Source organism: Armigeres subalbatus, chromosome 1 (assembly GCF_024139115.2).
Source record: "Armigeres subalbatus isolate Guangzhou_Male chromosome 1, GZ_Asu_2, whole genome shotgun sequence".
NCBI classification, from domain to species: Eukaryota; Metazoa; Arthropoda; class Insecta; order Diptera; family Culicidae; genus Armigeres; species Armigeres subalbatus.
The window spans coordinates 96,763,119-96,783,610 of record NC_085139.1 but is presented as its reverse complement, the minus strand read 5'-3'; the positions used below and the strand labels follow the sequence as shown (position 1 = coordinate 96,783,610).

Here is a 20,492-nt window from a genome sequence, read left to right as displayed (position 1 = left end):
TATCTTACGTTCTTCTCTTACCGTTTCAGACCTTGCCCTCTGAAAACGTCTCCTGGCCCTGAGACAGGCAGCACGAAGATTGGCAAGAGATTCGTTCCACCAGTAATTTGGGTGTCGGCTGTCTAATGGCTCCAGTTTTCTTGGCATCGACGCATCGCAAGCCCTCGCTAACGTTTCCGTCAGTTCATCTGCTTCCAGATTTATTGCGCCGCTGTCAACTCGAAGTGCTTCGATGAAAAGCTCCTTGTCAAAGTCCTTCGTTTTCCATCTTCGCCCGGTAGTCCTTATCCCTCTCCGCGTCGTCGGTAGCCGTGTTCCAACACTATACCGGATAGCTTGGTGATCACTATGAGTGTAGTCCTCACAAACTCTCCAGTTCATGTTTCTCACCAGCGACGGGCTGCAAAACGTCACGTCAATGATGGACTCCTGCTGTCTCTGCGAAATGTACTAACGGTACCTTCGTTGCACAGTCTGACTTCCAGCTTTGCAAGCGCCTCCAGCAAACTGTAACCTCTGGCGTTGGTCAGCCTGCTCCCCCAATCCACTGCCCAAGCATTGAAGTCGCCTCCGATGATTGCGGGTTTAAGGCCGATCAGCTTCTCCGTGAGTGCATCCAGCATCCTGTTATACTGCTCTAAAGTCCACCGTGGGGGTGCGTAGCAGCTACACACGAAGATCCCGTTGATTTTGGCGACAACAAAACCTTCGTTAGAGCTGTCTACCACCTCTTGGATAGGGAATCTGCCCATGTGTGTGTGTGTGTGTGTATGTGTGTGTGTGTGTATGTGTGTGTATGTGCACAAAAAATCTAGCCCACTTTGCAGGCACTTAGCCCTAACCGATTTGCTCGCAACAAGTTGCATTCGACGCAGAATCCTGTCCCATTGTTTCCTATTGACAATTGGCCGGATCGGACTATGGGCTCAGAAGTTATGGTCAAAATACTTTTTCTTTAGGCAACAACGAGTGGAAAAGTCTAGCCAACTTTTCAGACACTTAGCCCTAACCGATTTGCTCGCAATAAGTTGCATTTGACGCAGAATCCTGTCCCATTGTTTCCTATTGACAATTGGCCGGATCGGACTATGGGCTCAGAAGTTATGGTCAAAATACTTTTTTTTAGGCAACAACGAGTGGAAAAGTCTAGCCAACTTTTCAGACACTTAGCCCGAACCGATTTGCTCGCAATAAGTTGCATTTGACGCAGAATCCTGTCCCATTGTTTCCTATTGACAATTGGCCGGATCGGACTATGGGCTCAGAAGTTATGGTCAAAATACTTTTTTTTAGGCAACAACGAGTGGAAAAGTCTAGCCAACTTTTCAGACACTTAGCCCGAACCGATTTGCTCGCAATAAGTTGCATTTGACGCAGAATCCTGTCCCATTGTTTCCTATTGACAATTGGCCGGATCGGACTATGGGCTCAGAAGTTATGGTCAAAATACTTTTTCTTTAGGCAACAACGAGTGGAAAAGTCTAGCCAACTTTTCAGGCACTTAGCCCTAACCGATTTGCTCGCAACAAGTTGCATTCGACGCAGAATCCTGTCCCATTGTTTCCTATTGACAATTGGCCGGATCGGACTATGGGCTCAGAAGTTATGGTCAAAATACTTTTTTTTTTGCAACAACGAGTTTAAAAGTCTAGCCCACTTTTCAGCCACTTAGCCCTAACCGATTTGCTCGCAACAAGTTGCATTCGACGCAGAATCCTGTCCCATTGTTTCCTATTGACAATTGGCCGGATCGGACTATGGGCTCAGAAGTTATGGTCAAAATACTTTTTTTTAGGCAACAACGAGTGGAAAAGTCTAGCCAACTTTTCAGACACTTAGCCCGAACCGATTTGCTCGCAATAAGTTGCATTTGACGCAGAATCCTGTCCCATTGTTTCCTATTGACAATTGGCCGGATCGGACTATGGGCTCAGAAGTTATGGTCAAAATACTTTTTTTTTTGCAACAACGAGTGGAAAAGTCTAGCCCACTTTTCAGGCACTTAACCCTAACCGATTTGCTCGCAACAAGTTGCATTCGACGCAGAATCCTGTCCCATTGTTTCCTATTGACAATTGGCCGAATCGGACTATGGGCTCAGAAGTAATGGTCAAAATACTTTTTTCTAGGCAACAACGAGTGGAAAAGTCTAGCCCACTTTTCATGCACTTAACCATAACCGATTTGCTCGCAACAAGTTGCATTCGACGCTGAATCCTGTCCCATTATTTCCTATTGACAATTGGCCGGATCGGACTATGGGCTCAGAAGTAATGGTCAAAATACTTATTTCTAGGCAACAACGAGTGGAAAAGTCTAGCCCACTTTTCAGGCACTTAGCCCTAACAGATTTGCTCGCAACAAGTTCCATTCGACGCAGAATCCTGTCTCATTATTTCATATTGACAATTGGCCGGATCGGACTATGATCTCAGAAGTTATGGTCAAAATACTTATTTCTAGGCAACAACGAGTGGAAAAGTCTAGCCCACTTTTCAGGCACTTAGCCCTAACCGATTTGCTCGCAACAAGTTGCATTCGACGCAGAATCCTGTCCCATTGTTTCCTATTGACAATTGGCCGGATCGGACTATGGGCTCAGAAGTTATGGTCAAAATACTTTTTCTCATGAAAAAGCGCGTAAAAATTTATAGATCACTTTTTTAGTACTTACCCTCAACCAATTTCCTCGCAACAGGTTGCATTCGACGCAAAAACATGTCCCATTGTTTCCTATTCAAAATTGGCCAGATCGGACTATGGGCTCGATAGATATGCCCAAAATATGTTTTTCTTCATTCCAAAAGTGCGTAGAAATTACTCACTCGAAAAAAAAAACGAGAAAGGCACCATCACCGCTAGGTGGATCAATCTGGGTTTTTAATTTCAAATCAAACAATGATCTTTTCGATTTTTGGGTCGGAAGAAAAACTAACGCGTTCAGGATGATTAGCTTCGTCGTTCCCTGAAAGAAAATCGAATATATATTCTTCATTTTAGGACCCAATTGGTTGAGGTACAGTAGACGTTCGATAACTGCAAGTCATTTAACTGCAATGCTTTTTAACTGCAATTCGATAGTTGCAACCTGGGTGGTGCGAATAGAATCGATTTGGTTGTCAAACTGAAGCCAAACTTTTCTATTGTGCCGGAGCCAAACATTGAAGATTGTGGTTATGTTCGTTTCAGATCCTATATTGAGAAGTATTGTTATTATTTGGGAAAAAAATAAAAATAAACTTAGATTGAGTTTTGTATTATTTGTAACAAATATTTCCACATTATATTTCGAGTTGAGTATTAGTAGGAATGCAATTAAAAAGCACTCGTTACGAAATTTCACGAGATTCACCAGCTGATTGGAGCAGGAATGTATGTAAACCATCGTAAAGTCATGTAGAGTCTCGCGCATTTGTGCGCCTTCATGCAGCATGGAAAGAGAAATTCGAAGAGCGGGAAATGTTTGACAGCCAAGTAACTGCAAAATAATTTTGCTTATGGGATTGATTTCAAAATATCCCTCTACTCGCTTGAGAGCAGAAAAGCGGCTCTATCCGCAGCACCCAGGTTGCAACAGTTTTGCAGTTATCGGACCGCCAAACTTCAAACTGATGTCAAACTCAATGACAGCTGCATTGCGCTGCACATTTGGATGCACTTTTATTGCATCTGACGTCGATTGACAACCGTTTGACGTCTAGAATGCGTTGCAGTTATCGAACGGCATTCGTTAACTGAAAAGTAAACATTTTGCAGTTATCGAACGGCTACTGTATATCGAGCCTTTTGTGTTAGTATTGAGTTCTCCAAGCGCAATTTTTCGCACACCAACGTCACTGTATAGGATATATAAAATAAAAGTGGGTGGTAATCTTGTTGCGGCAAAAATATCACGAATACTTTTGGAGGAAGACAGCACACATTGACAGGAATACTGCGAAGTCACGCACACTTTCATTTATTTGGAAAAGTCAATGGCTTTTTATGTCGAAAAGAAGCCCGTCGATACTTTTGACGCTTTGTTATCATGAAATAAACGAAATTAAAACGAAAACATTGTACGAATGATGGGTAGGCGTATAAATAAGTCTTCTCTTCAGCCCCCTGCTAAAATAAGTCATCTCTTCATTCTCTTTATTTTCAGTTCACAAAATACGTCCAATTCTCGCGTAACATATGATTACGGCTTATAAACCAAAACCATGATTTTTGTTTTTCTGGCATGAACGATTGCTTTGTAAATTATTCTTCATGCTAGTTAAAACACCGTACTTGATATCTCTTAAGAAACACATTAATTGCTATTTTGAGTGAACGTCTCATGAACCATTTGCACCGTTGTGGTTTTTAAGTCCTTTGTTGGCGCCCTTAACTACCATGCGGAATGGTTGCTTTGGTTTTTAGGCCGTTCACTTTATATTGTTAATTTAGAAAAACTAGCTTCAAGTTTTTTTTAATGTATATTCTTACTAGGTTTTCGATATATCGCATAGCAAAACTGCTTTGGCTAACAAATCTAAACAAATCCGATGGTGTTAGTAGCTTTGAGCAAACGGCTTAAAAACTAGACGTGTTGCCGAGTAAACGGCGCGATTTTTGTTTTAGCTAAAATTTTGTAGATTTCGAATGGTTTTTCAATTAATCTTGATCTGCTGTTATAATATAACCATTTACGTATAGTATTGACACGGTTTTGGCAATGAAATGAGTTTCTACTTCAATAAATGAATTGAATTAGTCATAGAAAATTTGAACCTCATTTTTCTCGGTTCAGCTTGTTGGTTTTTCGGCCCTAATCATATGTTGCTCGAGAATTGAAAAGATAGCCAAGACACATACCCGGTACTGAAAATTCATAAAAGATGGATGGTCGGAAGAAAACGGAGAAAGCGAAACAAACAGGTGAAAGGGAACCGAAGAAACATCAAACTGTCGGTGTCGGCAGCGTTGTCATTAAACGCCATTTGGAATATTTTTTTATTTTCTGGTGCGAAAATATATTTTCAATCAACGATTTCATTATTTATCGGACCCTGAATGATGTCGCGACGTAAGTTCCCTACATTAACCATTGTTCTATGCAGTATTGTTTGCATTTGAATATTTTTTTTAAATTTCAGACATCACCGAGACGGATATCTCGCTGGACTACTCTTCCGAGCCCGATGAGTACGAATCGGAGTACGTCCAGGATCTGCTCTTGCTGGCAGATCAGTTCGAGGTGTACGTGGGTAACACCGGGAAGGTAAATTACGAGAAGTACTACTGCTTGTTCAAGCAGCACGGCTTCATGAAGGATATGACCTTTTGGCGTACCCACAACCACTTGTACCATGCGCGGGTTGTTTACCGGTCCAAGGGGGAGGCGGACAAAGCGGTCGAGCAGATGAACAATCGGAAGTTCTTCGGCAAGCGCATTCGGGTGTGGCATGCGCTGGAAAAAGTGGAGTTGGATTATGCGGCAGCTATCCGGGTCGATGATCTGGCGGCGGGTAGGTTTCGAATGTTTTCCCGTAATGTGGCAAAGTGACGTATGCGCCATTTTATTGGGATTAGTGTTGGTATTGGAGTAGTTTTCAGATTGGCCAGATTACGACAGAACTAGGTAGTTGACTTTTACTTTTTCGTAGATGTATCTGAGGAGGATATATTCGACCATTTTCTATCCTGTGGTGACATAAAATTTGTCGTAAAGACTGGCTTCGCGGCTTATGTGCAGTTTGCATCTTCGTCGGCTGCTTCCCAATCGCTAGGATTGGAAATGATTCTGAACGGGGATCCGTACACTTTGAGCAGGATCGCGGCGGATGATCGGATTGATCACGCACAGGTCATAGAGAACATGAAGGACATCAAGTATCGGAAGCCGTTCGTGATTGTGGAGAATTATCCGGAGCTTCCGTTTGAAGATCTCAACCGATATAAGAGCAATTTTGAATCGATTGCCCCTGTGAGGCATTTCAAGATTGCACCGACCGGCGACAAAACAGTCACATTGGCACTGTGTATGGACAAGGCTGCCGATCGAGATGCAGTGATAAACCGTTTCAAAGGGGCAATTATCATGGATAAAAAACTGAAGGTGTATCTGGTGCCGGGTAAAGCACGTATGACGGCCGCCCATGTAGCAAAATATGCAATTTGCAAGAATTCTATTACGGTGGATAACGTCCGTCCATGTGAGTTGTGTGATAAAGCGTGACTTATGACCAATCTGATTAGCTTTTCTTTCCAAAAATGATAGATCTTAAAGACTACGATGTGAGTTCGATGTTCAAGAAATGCGGCACCATCAGTTTCTTAGAAAAGCTTGAAACCAGGTGGATTATTTGTTTCGATAGTCCATCGGCGGTGTCATTGGCGCGCAGTTATCATCAATTTAGTTTGTATCGCAAGGTTCTGAAAGTTTGTGATTTGACACAGGAAACTTTGCCGGTTTCAAAGAAAATTCAGCTGCGAGATCGTGGTAAGTAAGCACACGAATGACTATCTTTGTCTTTTTATGCACTGACGATCATTTTATAATTTTAGATGGTCACATCAAGCTACATGAAGAAGGTTTGAAACAGAAACAGAAACATACCAAATAAGGAATTCGCATAATGTTGGACGGCTGAAATCCTTATCATTTTCTACAGACTGCAACTGCCCTTAACCGCAAGTCGAGCACATGTGTATATGGGCCTCCATATACAGATGTGGTCGACTTGCGGTTAGCGGCAGGCAAGGGATGTTCAACAATTGGCAGGAATTTTAACCCTTCTACATTATGCGATTTCTTTAATCACGCAAAAAGTAGTAATCGCCGTTATTTTTTCAAATTTCAGAAAAGAAGCCTAATACTGTAACAAAATATGGACGAGGCGCAGATGATTTTCTCAGAGATCTTTTGAAAACTATGGACAAAAATATTAAAAATGACAAAAACATAGAACCATTGGCAGATGCTGCCGGCAAACAGCAGCCTGTGCCACAGAAGCCAAAGCAGTTTGGACCTTCTCTGAAAACCAAGGGGACCGCTGCGGACGTAAAAGTCACTGCATCGAAGCCAAGCTCATCAGACGGCTCTGATAAACCAAGTACATCTGCAGCAACCCAAAACAAGGATAATAATCCGCTTGTAGAAGGTAAAAAGTTGAATGTTTTACTTTATTGGCATTGCTCTATATTTGACTAACATTTTCCTTCAGATGCAGACAATATTTACACAACAAGCTGCCTAACCGTAGCAAATCTTCCCAAAGGAATCGAGGAAAATGATTTACGTGAGCTGTTCCAACCCTCGCGGATCAAACATGTTCATCTGTATTGCAGCAAAGATCCGTATTATCCTTCTTCGGCGGCGATTCTCAATGCCCTTTCGAAGGCGGATGCGAAACAAATTTTAACCCACCACCACGACACTTATCGAGGGAAAAGGGTCCTCATCAAGCATTCATTTCTACCCGGAATGGACTTTTTGCCGGCAAATAGCCTCATACTGAAACAATTGCCTCCAAGTAATCCGGACTATAGCTACAACGTGGTTGAGATTATATTAACACCGTATTGTGCATTGTTCCAGATGTTAACGAGGAGGGCATTCTCACCGAGGTGCAGAAAATTCTCGGCCCCGATACGGTGGAAGACGTCATCAAGCCTGCGAATCACTATGCGTACTTCGATCTCAAGGAGGATATTTCGGCGCACACGGTACTCAATCGGTTGCGCGGCGCGATGACGCGTTTCAAGATCGATGTATTCCCACTGTACTGCAGATTGCCGAAGACGTTTTTAAACTTACGATCGCACTCGCGGAAGACGATCGAAGAAATGCGTACGCTTTGCGGAGCCCAGAAGCCAGACGTACCGTCGAGGGATGATAAGGAATTTGGAGTACACAATGCGCATAAATGTAAGTACCATTTTGACGTAGGATTACGTTCTTCGGGAAGATAGGAGGGTCATTCTGCAGATTCGAATTTAAGACCGTCACGGAAAGTGGTCAGGAAGTATGGGCTAATAACACTGCCGTCTTTCAGCCGACTTTGGAGATTTCGGTACCAATCGAACGACAGACTCATTCACTCACGAACTTTTTAAGATTTTGGCCAACTATTAAAAATAATAGATTAAAGGCATTTAATTATTGAAAAAATGAATTTCGATCTTGGTGGCTGTTAGTGGCGCATCGTGAAAAGAAAATTTGTTTTTTTCAGGACTAAAAATTTTATGAGAAGAAGTGGGTCGTTAAAAATTATTTCCACAGTTTAAGGGGGCCCAAGATTTTATGACGCTGCATACACTCAATATAAGCGAAAACGTGGATGGCGGATGGTCGGTGTGGCCGTTGAGACTCACCCCGCGGGTCACCAAAGAGATGGAGCGATGCTTCAAATGCATGGCATTTGGACACCTGGCGTGAAACTGTAAATGTCCGGACAGACCCGGTATATGTAGAAAATGTGGCAAAGAAGGACACGTTGCTAGGGACTGTACGAAGCAACCGAGATGCCTGCTCTTGAAAACGGGAGGACGGAGACAACCATACGACGGGTGGCTTATTCCAATGCCCTGCATACAAGAAGGCGATGGCGGGCCGGGATTAATGGCAACACCGCACATCAACTGTAGTGGCAGTCGACAACAGAAGCAATGTGCAACGTGGCAATTATTGCTGAGCCGTATCGAATCCCTTCAAATAACGGCAACTGAGTGACGGATTCATCAGGGATTGCGGCTATCCAAGTGATAGGCTAATTCCCTATTCAAGAAGTGGTAGACAGCTCTAGTGAAGATTTTGTTATCGCCAACATTAATGGGATCTTCGTGTGTAGCTGCTACGCACCTTCAAGCTAAACTTTGGAGCAGAATAACGTAATGCTGGATGCATTCACGGAGAAGCTAATCAGCCGAAAACCGGTAATCATTGGAGGCCACTTCAACGCTTGAGCAGTAGAATGGGGAATCAGACTGACCAACGCCAGAGGTTAGTTTGCTGAAGGCACTTGCAAAGATGGAAATGAAACTGGGCAACGAAGGTACCGTTTTGCAGTCCGTCGCTGGTGAGAAACATGGTGTGGAGAGAGTGTGAAGACTACATTCATAGCGATCACTAAGCGATCCGGGAGAAGATAGAGGACGAAGGACTTTGACAAGGAGAAGCACTTTGAGTTGGCTGCGGCGCATCAAATCTTGAAGCAGGAAACGCTAGCGAGGGCTTGTGATGCGTCGACGCCGGGGAAACTGGAGCCATTGTAGCCGACGCCCAAATTACTGGTGCCAGAGGACAAGGTCTGAAAAGGTCAGAGAATAGCGTAGGATAGTTTTCCGTGAAGCTTTCAAACGGGAGATCAAAATCAGTAAATTCAACTGTTTCAAGGAGTTGTGCTGGGAATCAGACGCTGATCCTTGAGGCAATGCTTATCGTGTCGGTGTCGCAATAGCAAAAATGAGGGATTCTACGACGTGGCAGTCTACACCGTACGAAGATGGAGACCGAGTCACCATTGCAGTATCCAACGACGAGCTGTCATCAGTGGCGAAAGGTCCCGGTCCGGATGGAATTCCAAACGTGGCTCTGAAAACTGCGATACTGGCGTTTCCAGATTTGTGCTGCAGAAATGCCTAGCAGATGGTAACTTTCCGGATAGGTGGAAGATCCAGAAACTAGTGCTACTGCCGAAATCAGGGAAACCGCCGGGGAATCCAGCATCATACAGGCCAGCGGTTCTCAACCTGGGGTACATGTGCTTCTGGGGTCACAGGAGGCACCTCGGAAAATGCGTAATGGCGAATGTATTACAACTCCAATGAAAACTTATTGATACAGTTTACATAATTGTGTAGTTTTTTATTCCAAAACTTTGTATTGTACATAATATGCAGGGCGGTCAGTATAATATATTGTTATTATGAAAACCTAAAGAATCCTGCCCACCGCAACCAGCACAGTATATGAAGGGTTGTGAGCAGTACTGCAATTTCACATTTTCAATGAGAGATGTCACGCGATGTTTATATATCTGCCACATTCAATATCTATAGAAACGCGAATGAATGACATGCAAAAAAAATCTAAAAAAATATTTGTTCAGTGACAGGGCATGAAAGTGTGCAATATCTGCTTTATTTTTGTGTTTATTACCACTTTCAACCCGGTGAATTAAAGGAATATGATTAATGTATCGACTAGTCACTATTCTTCGCATATATCATATAACGCATATATCGCATAACAACTTTTCATGACTGCCTTTCATGCAAAATTGATCAAAGAACCCACGATTCTTTCATTTTTATTGACTGTTTTATGACGATTACGTCAAGTGAACAAAGGTAGTATTGAACAAAGTAGCAAAGGCTTTTGAGAGGAATGAAGGATTTTTTCAAAAACCTCAGTAGATTTGTTACAAGAGGCTTGAAAGTATTCTTCTAAGCCTCTCAGAAGCCTTCTTCCAAGCAGCTCGTAAGTCTTCTTTCAGGTTTGGAAGCATCGTTTCGAAAGTCTCCATCATAAGGCTCGAAAGTTTCCTTTCAAGAGGCTCGGAAGCCTCCTTTCAAGAGGCTCGGAAGCCTCCTTTCAAGAGGCTCGGAAGCCTCCTTTCAAGAGGCTCGGAAGCCTCCTTTCAAGAGGCTCGGAAGCCTCCTTTCAAGAGGCTCGGAAGCCTCCTTTCAAGAGGCTCGAAGCCTCCTTTCAAGAGGCTCGGAAGCCTCCTTTCAAGAGGCTCGGAAGCCTCCTTTCAAGAGGCTCGGAAGCCTCCTTTTAAGAGGCTCAGGAGCCTCCTTTCAAGAGGCTCGGAAGCCTCCTTTCAAGAGGCTCGGAAGCCTCCTTTCAAGAGGCTTGAAAGTATTCTTCTAAGCGTCTCAGGAGCCTTCTTCAAAGCAGCTCGTAAGCCTTCTTTCAGGTTTGGAAGCATCGTTTCGAAAGGCTCGAAAGTCTCCATCAAGAGGCTCGAAAGTTTCCTTTCAAGAGGCTCGGAAGCTTCCTTTGAAGAGGTTCGGAAGCCTCATTCCAAGAAGCTCGGAAGCCTCCGTCCAAGAGGCTCGGAAGCCTCCTTTAAAGAGGCTCGGAAGCCTCCTTCCAAGAGGCTAGGAAGCCTCCTTCCAAGAGGCTCGGAAGCCTCCTTCCAAGAGGCTCGGAAGCCTCCTTCCAAGAGGCTCGGAAGCCTCCTTTAAAGAGGCTCGGAAGCCTCCTTCCAAGAGGCTAGGAAGCCTCCTTCCAAGAGGCTCGGAAGCCTCCTTCCAAGAGGCTCGGAAGCCTCCTTCCAAGAGGCTCGGAAGCCTCCTTCCAAGAGGCTCGGAAGCCTCCTTCCAAGAGGCTCAGAAGCCTCCTTCCAAGAGGCTCAGAAGCCTCCTTCCAAGAGGCTCGGAAGCCTCCTTCCAAGAGGCTCGGAAGCCTCCTTCCAAGAGGCTCAGGAAGCCTCCTTCCAAGAGGCCTGGAAGCCTCCTTCCAAGAGGCTCAGAAGCCTCCTTCCAAGAGGCTCGGAAGCCTCCTTCCAAGAGGCCTCAGGCCTCCTTCCAAGAGGCTCGGAAGCATCCTTCCAAGAGGCTCAAGCCTCCTTCCAAGAGGCTCAGGAAGCCTCCTTCCAAGAGGCTCGGAAGCCTCCTTCCAAGAGGCTCAGGAAGCCTCCTTCCTAGAGGCTGGAAGCCTCCTTCCAAGAGGCTGGAAGCCTCCTTCCAAGAGGCCTCGGAAGCCTCCTTCCAATAGGCTCAAACCTCCTTCCAAGAGGCTCCAGAGCCTCCTTCCAAGAAACTCAGGAGCCTCCTTCCAAGAAACTCAGGAGCCTCCTTTCAAGAGGCTCAGGCCTCCCTTTCAAGAGGCTCAGGAAGCCTCCTTTCAAGAGGCTCAGGCCTCCTTTCAAGAGGCTCAGAAGCCTCCTTTCAAGAGGCTCCTTTCAAGAGGCTCAGAAGCCTCCTTTCAAGAGGCTCAGGAAGCCTCCTTTCAAGAGGCTCCAAGCCTCCTTTCAAGAGGCTCAGGAAGCCTCCTTTCAAGAGGCTCAGAAGCCTCCTTTCAAGAGGCTTGAAGCCTCCTTTCAAGAGGCTCAGGCCTCCTTTCAAGAGGCCTCAGAAGCCTCCTTTCAAGAGGCTCAGAAGCCTCCTTTCAAGAGGCTCAGGAAGCCTCCTTTCAAGAGGCTCAGAAGCCTCCTTTCAAGAGGCTCAGAAGCCTCCTTTCAAGAGGCTCAGAAGCCTCCTTTCAAGAGGCTCAGAAGCCTCCTTTCAAGAGGCTCAGAGCCTCCTTTCAAGAGGCTCAGAAGCCTCCTTTCAAGAGGCTCAAGCCTCCTTTCAAGAGGCTCAGAAGCCTTCTTTCAAGAGGCTCAGAAGCCTCCTTTCAAGAGGCTCAGGAAGCCTCCTTTCAAGAGGCTCAGAAGCCTCCTTTCAAGAGGCTCAAGCCTCCTTTCAAGAGGCTCAGAAGCCTCTTTTCAAGAGGCTCAGGAAGCCTCCTTTCCAAGAGGCTCAGAAGCCTCCTTTCAAGAGGCTCAGGAAGCCTCCTTTCAAGAGGCTCAGAAGCCTCCTTTCAAGAGGCTCAGAAGCCTCCTTTCAAGAGGCTCAGAAGCCTCCTTTCAAGAGGCCCGGAAGCCTCCTTTCAAGAGGCTCAGAGCCTCCTTTCAAGAGGCTCAAGCCTCCTTTCAAGAGGCTCAGGAAGCCTCCTTTCAAGAGGCTCAGAAGCCTCCTTTCAAGAGGCTCAGAAGCCTCCTTTCAAGAGGCTCAGAGCCTCCTTTCAAGAGGCTCAGAAGCCTCCTTTCAAGAGCTGGAAGCCTCCTTTCAAGAGGCTCAGGAAGCCTCCTTTCAAGAGGCTCAGAAGCCTCCTTTCAAGAGGCTCAGAAGCCTCCTTTCAAGAGGCTCGGAAGCCTCCTTTCAAGAGGCTCGGAAGCCTCCTTTCAAGAGGCTCGGAAGCCTCCTTTCAAGAGGCTCGGAAGCCTCCTTTCAAGAGGCTCGGAAGCCTCCTTTCAAGAGGCTCGGAAGCCTTCTTTCAAGAGGCTCGGAAGCCTCCTTGCAAGAGGCCCCCCCATTCAGAATCCCCTCGTCACCGAGTCTTTGTTGTTGTTTTTTTACGGATAACTGCTTTTTAACTGGGCTTTGGCCCAGTTAGCGAACGCCCAGTTAAAAAAAAGTCCAGTTAAAGAGCGCCCAGCTTTGGCCCAGTTAGCGAACGCTAAGTTAAAACCCAAATGTATCCACCAGTGGTGATTATGCCTTTCTCGATTCAATGTGTTGAATTCGAATTAGTATGGTAAATGCAACGTAAATTGCCTACATTTTGGCGGTTAAAAGCTTTGATGCGATTATATCACGCTACTTAAGAATTACTCAACTATGAGAGTAATGGATTGCGTCACGGCTAAATTGATTAATGACTTAAAGTGTGCATGTAAACAGCGTATTTGTTACAAGAAAAATAGAAATATTATTCAAACCGAATGAGTTATTAGTAAACGAAAACAATAGTGTCCAACTAGGAAAGTTTCTCCGTCGAATAAAACTAGTTTCACTCGAACCGGTCAAGTCCTATATGAAACGTGTTTAACAAAAAAAATTCCCGGGGCTACACACATCCACACACACACACACACAGACGGACATTTACTCAGTTTTTCGAGCTGAGTCGATTGGTATATAACACTATGGGTCTCCGAGCCTCCTGTCAAAATTTGGCTTTTGGAGTGAAATTATAGCCTTCTGGTACAACTTTGTTGTACGAGAAAGGCAAAAACAGTCCAGTTAAAAAGCGCTCAGTTAGCGAATTGTTACTTATTTTTATTTATAGCCTAAAAAATAGGGGGTATCTTAATGAATATAAAAGTTAGAAGGGGTACCTCTCAAGTAAAGGGTTGAGAACCGCTGACGCAGAGGAATGCCTGCCATATGGGCGGACAACATCGCAGAGAAAATGTGCCATGATGAAGGTACGTGGAATGCGGTAAGTAGAGTCGTGACGCCAATACTATCAGAGCTGCAGCGTAGATGGAGAAGAGACCAGCAAATAAGCATCGGACGGAAATCCAGTGCAATGAACAGTGTTTGGCCTCGGGTCATCGGGGCACCGGTGAACCGGAGGTCTTCTATCAACCCGTATCGTCGGGCCGACCTCGGCACTCGATCAGCCAACCTGCTAAAGAACGAAGAATGAAGTGCTTCGGGTATGTAGGGCATCACCAGTGCGGAAGTGATCCACCACCGTAACTTTCGGGCTACCTCTGCAACCCGAAGACGAAGTTGGCACAATGCGCGAAAGCGTTCCCTGCGCCGGTAGTCGGGGCACTATCAGTGCGGAAGTTGCCTTCCCCGGAGCTGGTGGAACACTCTCGACGCCGGGGAGAGTCAGAAGGGTTCTGGTAAGGAAGTGTGTGGCATGTCCGCCGAGGAGAGGGCGAGACAACGTTGCACTTGATCAGCCGACCAGTCGGCGAACTAGCCTTATCAGGGGCCGAAATTTTAGAAGTAGTGCATGAGCACAGACCTATGTATGTATATTAGACCTCTTCATGTTTTTAAAAAGTATCAAAAATTCAATTGGTCAGCCCAGAATCACAATTCTTATGCTAAAATAGATCTCCTGTCAAATTTTCAGCTAATTCGGATAAAATTTCGAGGTGGCTCAAGTCGATTTTATGTTTTTGGGGTATTTTCAATTTTGGAAAAAATCTAACAAGAGATATAAACGTCGAAAACTATCGCAACAACCTCTATACGGAAGCTTTTGGTGTGCTCTACAAGTCTTGTGAACATTGCGATTCGTTCCGTTCACGTTTTGTCCATGTTAAAGTGATTTGAGTTCATAAGTGCATAAAAATACTGTTTCCCCCAAAGGTCGTTGTTCTTATAAATTCTCGAATTTATGTCAAATGATTGCTAATTTATTATATTATTATTCCTCTTTTTTCCCTGGAAATTTGAGTAATATAATTGCCTATGTGTGATTTACCGTTAAATTCTTAAAAATCAGAAGCTGAACATTTGTCATAAATTTACACGCTGAGATTTCTTCAAACAAGTTGTTCAAACAAAGAAGCTTCGATTTCACTTGTTACTACGATGCACTCGATGTTATAAGCATGCGGACATATGGTGAAATTAACTAAATTTGGAAGTCGTTTGTTGTAAGCATCAAATATCATATGATTTGATTTATGTTTTGTTCGAACAACTTGATTGAAGAAAACCTAACGTGCAAATTTACGACAAATGTTCAGCTTCTGATTTTTAAGAATTAAACGGTAAATCGCACATTGGCAATTATATTACTTAAATTTCCAGGGAAAAAAGAGGAATAATAATAAATTAGCAATCATTTGTTATAAATTCAAGAATTTTGTAGAACAACGACGTTTGGGGGAAACAGTATTTTTATGCACTTATGCACTCAAATCACTTTAACATGGACAAAACGTGAACGGAACGAATCGCAATGTTCACAAGACTTGTAGAGCACACCAAAAGCTTCCGTATAGAGGTTGTTGTGATAGTTTTCGACGTTTATATCTCTTGTTAGATTTTTTCCAAAATTGAAAATAGGCCAGAAACACTAAATCGACTTAAGCCACCTCAAAATTTTATCCGATTTAGCTGAAAATTTGACAGGAGACTTATTTTAGCATAAGAATTGTGATTCTGTGCTGACCGATTGAACGTTTGATACTTTTTGAAAACATGAAGAGGTCTAATGTATATGTATAATATATGTAGATACATGTATTTCTACGTTGTTGGTTGACGAAATAAAATTTATCTCACTAATTAGCATTCGACTCCCGTCAGCATTTTTTCTGTCAGTCACTCGTTGGTACTTTTTATGAAACCTATTATTTCGTCGGTATCGTAAAATATGTTTAATTATGAAGATTCGAATTTTGAATAATAAATGTGATTTAATGAACATGTTAGATTCTCAAAAATAGATTAGGTAATCGGCATTTTTATTCCTATTATGTCCTAATGCCTTCTTCATTAATTGCAGTATTTGTCGGTAACATTCCACGGGACACTCTCGCGGAGGACGTCATCGCTTATTTCAACAACTATGGTAGCGTCATTGATTACTCAGCTGTGGAAAAAAAGAGCTGCTATCTACGCAAATCTGCCATCATCAGCTTCATGAACCTGAAGCACGCAGAGAATGCGTTCTGCCAGCAGCCTCACTATCTGGAGGGCAGCAAGCTGGGGGTTCACCTGATGGACAGTCCGCCGTTCAATTTCGCAAAAGACGAACGGGTTCTCACCGTTAAGTTCCATAGTCCATGTGCGTCAAGTTGGAGAAACTTTTGGTAAAGCACGTTTAATAATTTTTCTATTTATTTTTTAGTCATAACAGATGATGAAATACGATTTGAGTTACTAAGTGTGTTAAATATCGTCTATGATATGCGCTTCGATGCGTTCGACGATCGGGCCAATTATGTGGCAAAGTATAAAATTACTAAAAACAAATATCCAGCCTTTGAAGCCCTGCTCAACACGGAGTACATCAACAATGAAGCAGTAAAAATAGTCCGTAAGTATGATTAGTTTGAAAATGTCGATTCGAGCGATTGATTTTATTTTCCACTTTCACAATAGAGGGTTACGATCCTTCACCTCCGACAGATAAAGAAGCCCGCGAAAGTTCAAATATTGGAAACTCTCCTTTCCGACGTCAGAAGGAAAAATATTTAAGTTATACCAACTACAATGAAAATATCAAGGAAGACATGGAGCTGCGTTCCAAGCCTAGAAAAGAAACCGACATTCCTTTTAAGTCTTTCTTCAACGATAATTCAAGTGAGTTAACATGTGCACACTTTTTAGAAATTACTCATCAAAAAACGCTTTCAATTTCAGTACAAATCAACAACGTTTCATTGGATACGACGCTGGAGCACATCCGAGACCTATTCATTAAATGTGGTGACATTGTAGACTATCGCGCATTAATCCTAGAAGAAGACAACAGTAAGATTTGCTTTGTGAGATTTAAAATAGATTTAGCTGCCGATTTGGCTTGCACGTATAACCAAAAAATGGTCAATGGCAAACGTATTCTGGTGCACTTGGCAAGGGAAACCTTGGTGGCCGAGCGAGAGCAATCGGTTCTTCTAGAAAGGCTAAACCCTGTATCAACCACCGAAGATGTTCACGCTGCATTCTCGCAGATCGGAACAGTCAAGTACGTTCAGAAACAGTCTCCATTCACGGCAATCGTTTGCTTCAAAGATAAGGACAGCATGCTCGAAGCAGTCAACGTTTCCACCATACCTAAGTCTGGACAGTTCATTGTCAACCCGTGTTATGAAGGTAAGAAATCCAACAATTTGATTAGAATCATTAATCTTATTTCTTTGTCACATTTCAGAATATGATCCTCGCCTGTTTAATAATTTCTGTTGTCAGGAAGAGCATATTTCATTCGAGCACTTGAGAAACGTACTTAGGCCTCGTATTCTCCCTGAGTTTCATCAGCTTGAACTCGAGCGACAAGTGTTCGAAAGCTTACCCGATGATATCAAAACCCATCTTATCAATGAAGTATTCCTCGCCCGTGAAAAAATCCCAAGCTTCAACATGTTCCCGAAGCACCAGCAGATCAATATTTTGAAGAACAAATACCCCGAGTTTACTCAGCGGGAACACTTCGTGCGGTTGACACCGCGCGAACAAGAAAAGCTGTTGGATGTGACGAGTAAACTACAGCACGACTATCCGTACGAGGATGTCAAGGACACGGACGTGCTACCTCCGGCCCCAAAGCAGGTACGCTTGGAAGACGCAGCCCCGAGGAAACCAGACAAAGCTTTCGCAGCCAATTGGTACTCGGACGCTTCACAAGAACCCGTACCTATGCCGAGCCCATTTCCAGACGCAGATATGGGAATGCAGCAGATGAACGTACCCATGAATGCTAACCATGTGGCTCAGGCACTTCCATCGTCCGGTTTGCTCGGTTTCCCTGATGGCAATCCACCTCTAATGGAATTCCCTCCGCAAAGCAGCATGTTCCAACAGAGAGGAGTTGGTCCTGGCGGTTTCTTTAACGTATGTCCTCCACAGCATCAGCCGAACTTCAACAGGGGCAATGGTGGTCCCATGGGACCGTCACCTTCCTTTGGTCCCCCGCACACGGGTAGAATGCCGGGCCCAATGGGTGGCAACCCCAGTCCGTGGATGCAACAGCGGATGGCTGCGATGGCTTACAATGCAGGATCACCTTCAGCTGTTCCGATGGGTTTCCAGCGTCCGCCCTTCTTCAATTAAGGTAAAGAAGGGTTACGGTGTAGATTTTATATAAAATCTTATTCATTGGAAGTGTGCAACGATTTGTGTTTTGAAACTTAACGAATGTCCGAAAGTTCTTGTTTCATTGAGTTTTGAGCCATAGGATTTCTCTAGGTATCCTCGGCAGGCTATTGCAGTTTGGCACAACCGTCGTTTTTGTCCGCAATTATATCTTTAACCCTTAAATGGCCGGGACGACGCTCACCTCGTTAGAAGTGCCCGTTCTCAGTAATATCGAATCAGTTTGCGTTGCTCTCCGACGACGAAGTGGAAGATGCCATCAATGGGGGTGGTAATGAGCGGGATCAACGTCTCCACTCCTGCTCCCACTACCAATACTGTCCCTAGCTCTCATTCGAACCCTGGTTGCCGATCTGCTCAGTTAGCCGGAAGTGATATGAGTGCTGGCGGAACATCTTCTAGGCATTCCGCTGCTCAAGTAAGATCTGCATCTTCCATCAACAATGATGCGAATCGCGTGATGTTGAAAGTGGCGAACAGTGACGCTGCCACTGACGATATGGAGTCCTTCTACGTTACTCCCTTCAAACCTGACCAAAATGAAGAAGACGTGAAGAAGTACGTAATGGATATCTCCAACACCAGTTCATCCGTTGTAAAAGTGACAAAGCTCGTTCCTCGTGGAGAGCACATCAACGATTTGTCTTTCGTGTCCTTTAAAGTGACTGTACCTAAATCTGCAAATAGTGAAGTCAGCGACTCATGGTATTGGCCGGAAGGAGTTTCTGTCCGACCATTCAAACCCAACCCAAAAAACGGATCAGCAGTACGTCTTACGAACTCGGAATAAACTACGATTCTATATCTAGTCAGCCTCACTTGAAACTTATAAGTCGAACATCGGGATGCAATGTTGCCGCAAGCGCTGAAGAAGCCTCTATCCCTCTCAACGCTGTCGAGCCTCTCCTGCCAGCTACCAACAGCCGCTCTCTGATCCGTTTCTCGCCCTTAGTCATTCGTGCAGCCAACCTCATTTGGAAATTTCAAGTCGGACATCGGGACGTAATCTTGCCGCTAGCTCTGAGGAAGCCTCTATCCCTCTCAGCGCAATCGAGCCCTTCCTGCCAGCGTCCAACAGCCGTCCCGGTCCTGCGTCTGTGTTGGGAGATGAGGTCTTCCGAACTCCATCGTCAGGCAAGTACACAGCACCACGGAACAATCCGCTCTCTGATCCGTTTCTCGCCCTTAGTCATTCGTTCAGCCAACATCACTTGGAAATTTCAAGTCGGACATCGGGACGCAATCTTGCCGCAAGCTCTGAGGAAGCCTCTATCCCTCTCAGCGCAGTCGAGCCCTTCCTGCCAGCGTCCAACAGCCGTCCCGGTCCTGCGTCTGAGTTGGGAGATGAGGTCTTCCGAACTCCATCGTCAGGCAAGTACAAGGAGCGTGCAATCGTTACACTACCTGATAGTGTTTCGATTTCCAGTGCTCCATCAACCGGGTACCCGAATTCCGATCTCAACATATACTACCAAAATGTTGGAGGGATGAATAGTCGTATTGAAGACTATCATTTAGCCGCTCTGGACCAATGCTACGACATCATCGTGCTTGTTGAGACATGGCTAGATTATAGAACGCTTTCTGGTTACGTTTTCGGGGACGGGTACGAGGTATTCCGATGTGATCGCAACTCAAACAACAGCGCGAAAGCTATAGGAGGAGTGCTTGTCGCTGTTAGGACGAGACTAAAGGCGAAAGCCATCGTGGATGACGCTTGGCTTGGAATTCCGTCGAGTAGGTTTGGGTATCCATCGCACTCAAAAACCGTCACCTGTGCTGCCTACATTCCTCCAGACCGTACTCGAGATCTTCATCTCATCGATGCACATTGCCGGTCAGTTAGTACTGTGTCGAGCAACGCGGCCCCTTGTGACGAAATTGTGGTATTGGGGGACTTCAACCTTTCGGGCGTCGCTTGGATTCCGATTCATAGTGGTTTCCTCTGTCCAGATCATGCACTCTCCACTTTTCATCCTGGAGCCATCACGTTTATTGACAGCTATAGTTCTGCAGATATGTTCCAGATCAACAACGTGACTAATGACAACAATCGCATTTTGGATCTTTGCTTTGTTAACGGCTTCGACACTGCCCCTTTCATTTCAACTGCATCCGCACCATTAGTAAAGCTCGTTCCACATCATCTCGCATTAGTTATCGCAGTCAAGAATTATGGTTCTCTTGAATTCTCCATCACTTCATCGGCAGTTTCGTACGATTTTCGGAAGGCAGACCACCGT

General features: G+C 44.7%; 1 protein-coding gene across 1 annotated transcript; it reads left to right on the top strand.

Annotated features, from left to right (window-relative positions):
- Positions 1-4,894: 4,894 nt before the first annotated feature.
- Positions 4,895-18,266, top strand: LOC134203267 (uncharacterized). The gene is made up of 13 exons (XM_062678144.1): positions 4,895-5,050; positions 5,121-5,492; positions 5,631-6,179; positions 6,245-6,466; positions 6,532-6,558; positions 6,828-7,127; positions 7,191-7,499; positions 7,565-7,894; positions 15,938-16,219; positions 16,283-16,471; positions 16,537-16,737; positions 16,798-17,250; positions 17,309-18,266. Exons 1-13 carry the CDS (start codon positions 5,038-5,040, stop codon positions 18,205-18,207), a joined length of 4,146 nt encoding a protein of 1,381 aa, XP_062534128.1. The 5' UTR covers positions 4,895-5,037; the 3' UTR covers positions 18,208-18,266.
- Positions 18,267-20,492: the final 2,226 nt, after the last annotated feature.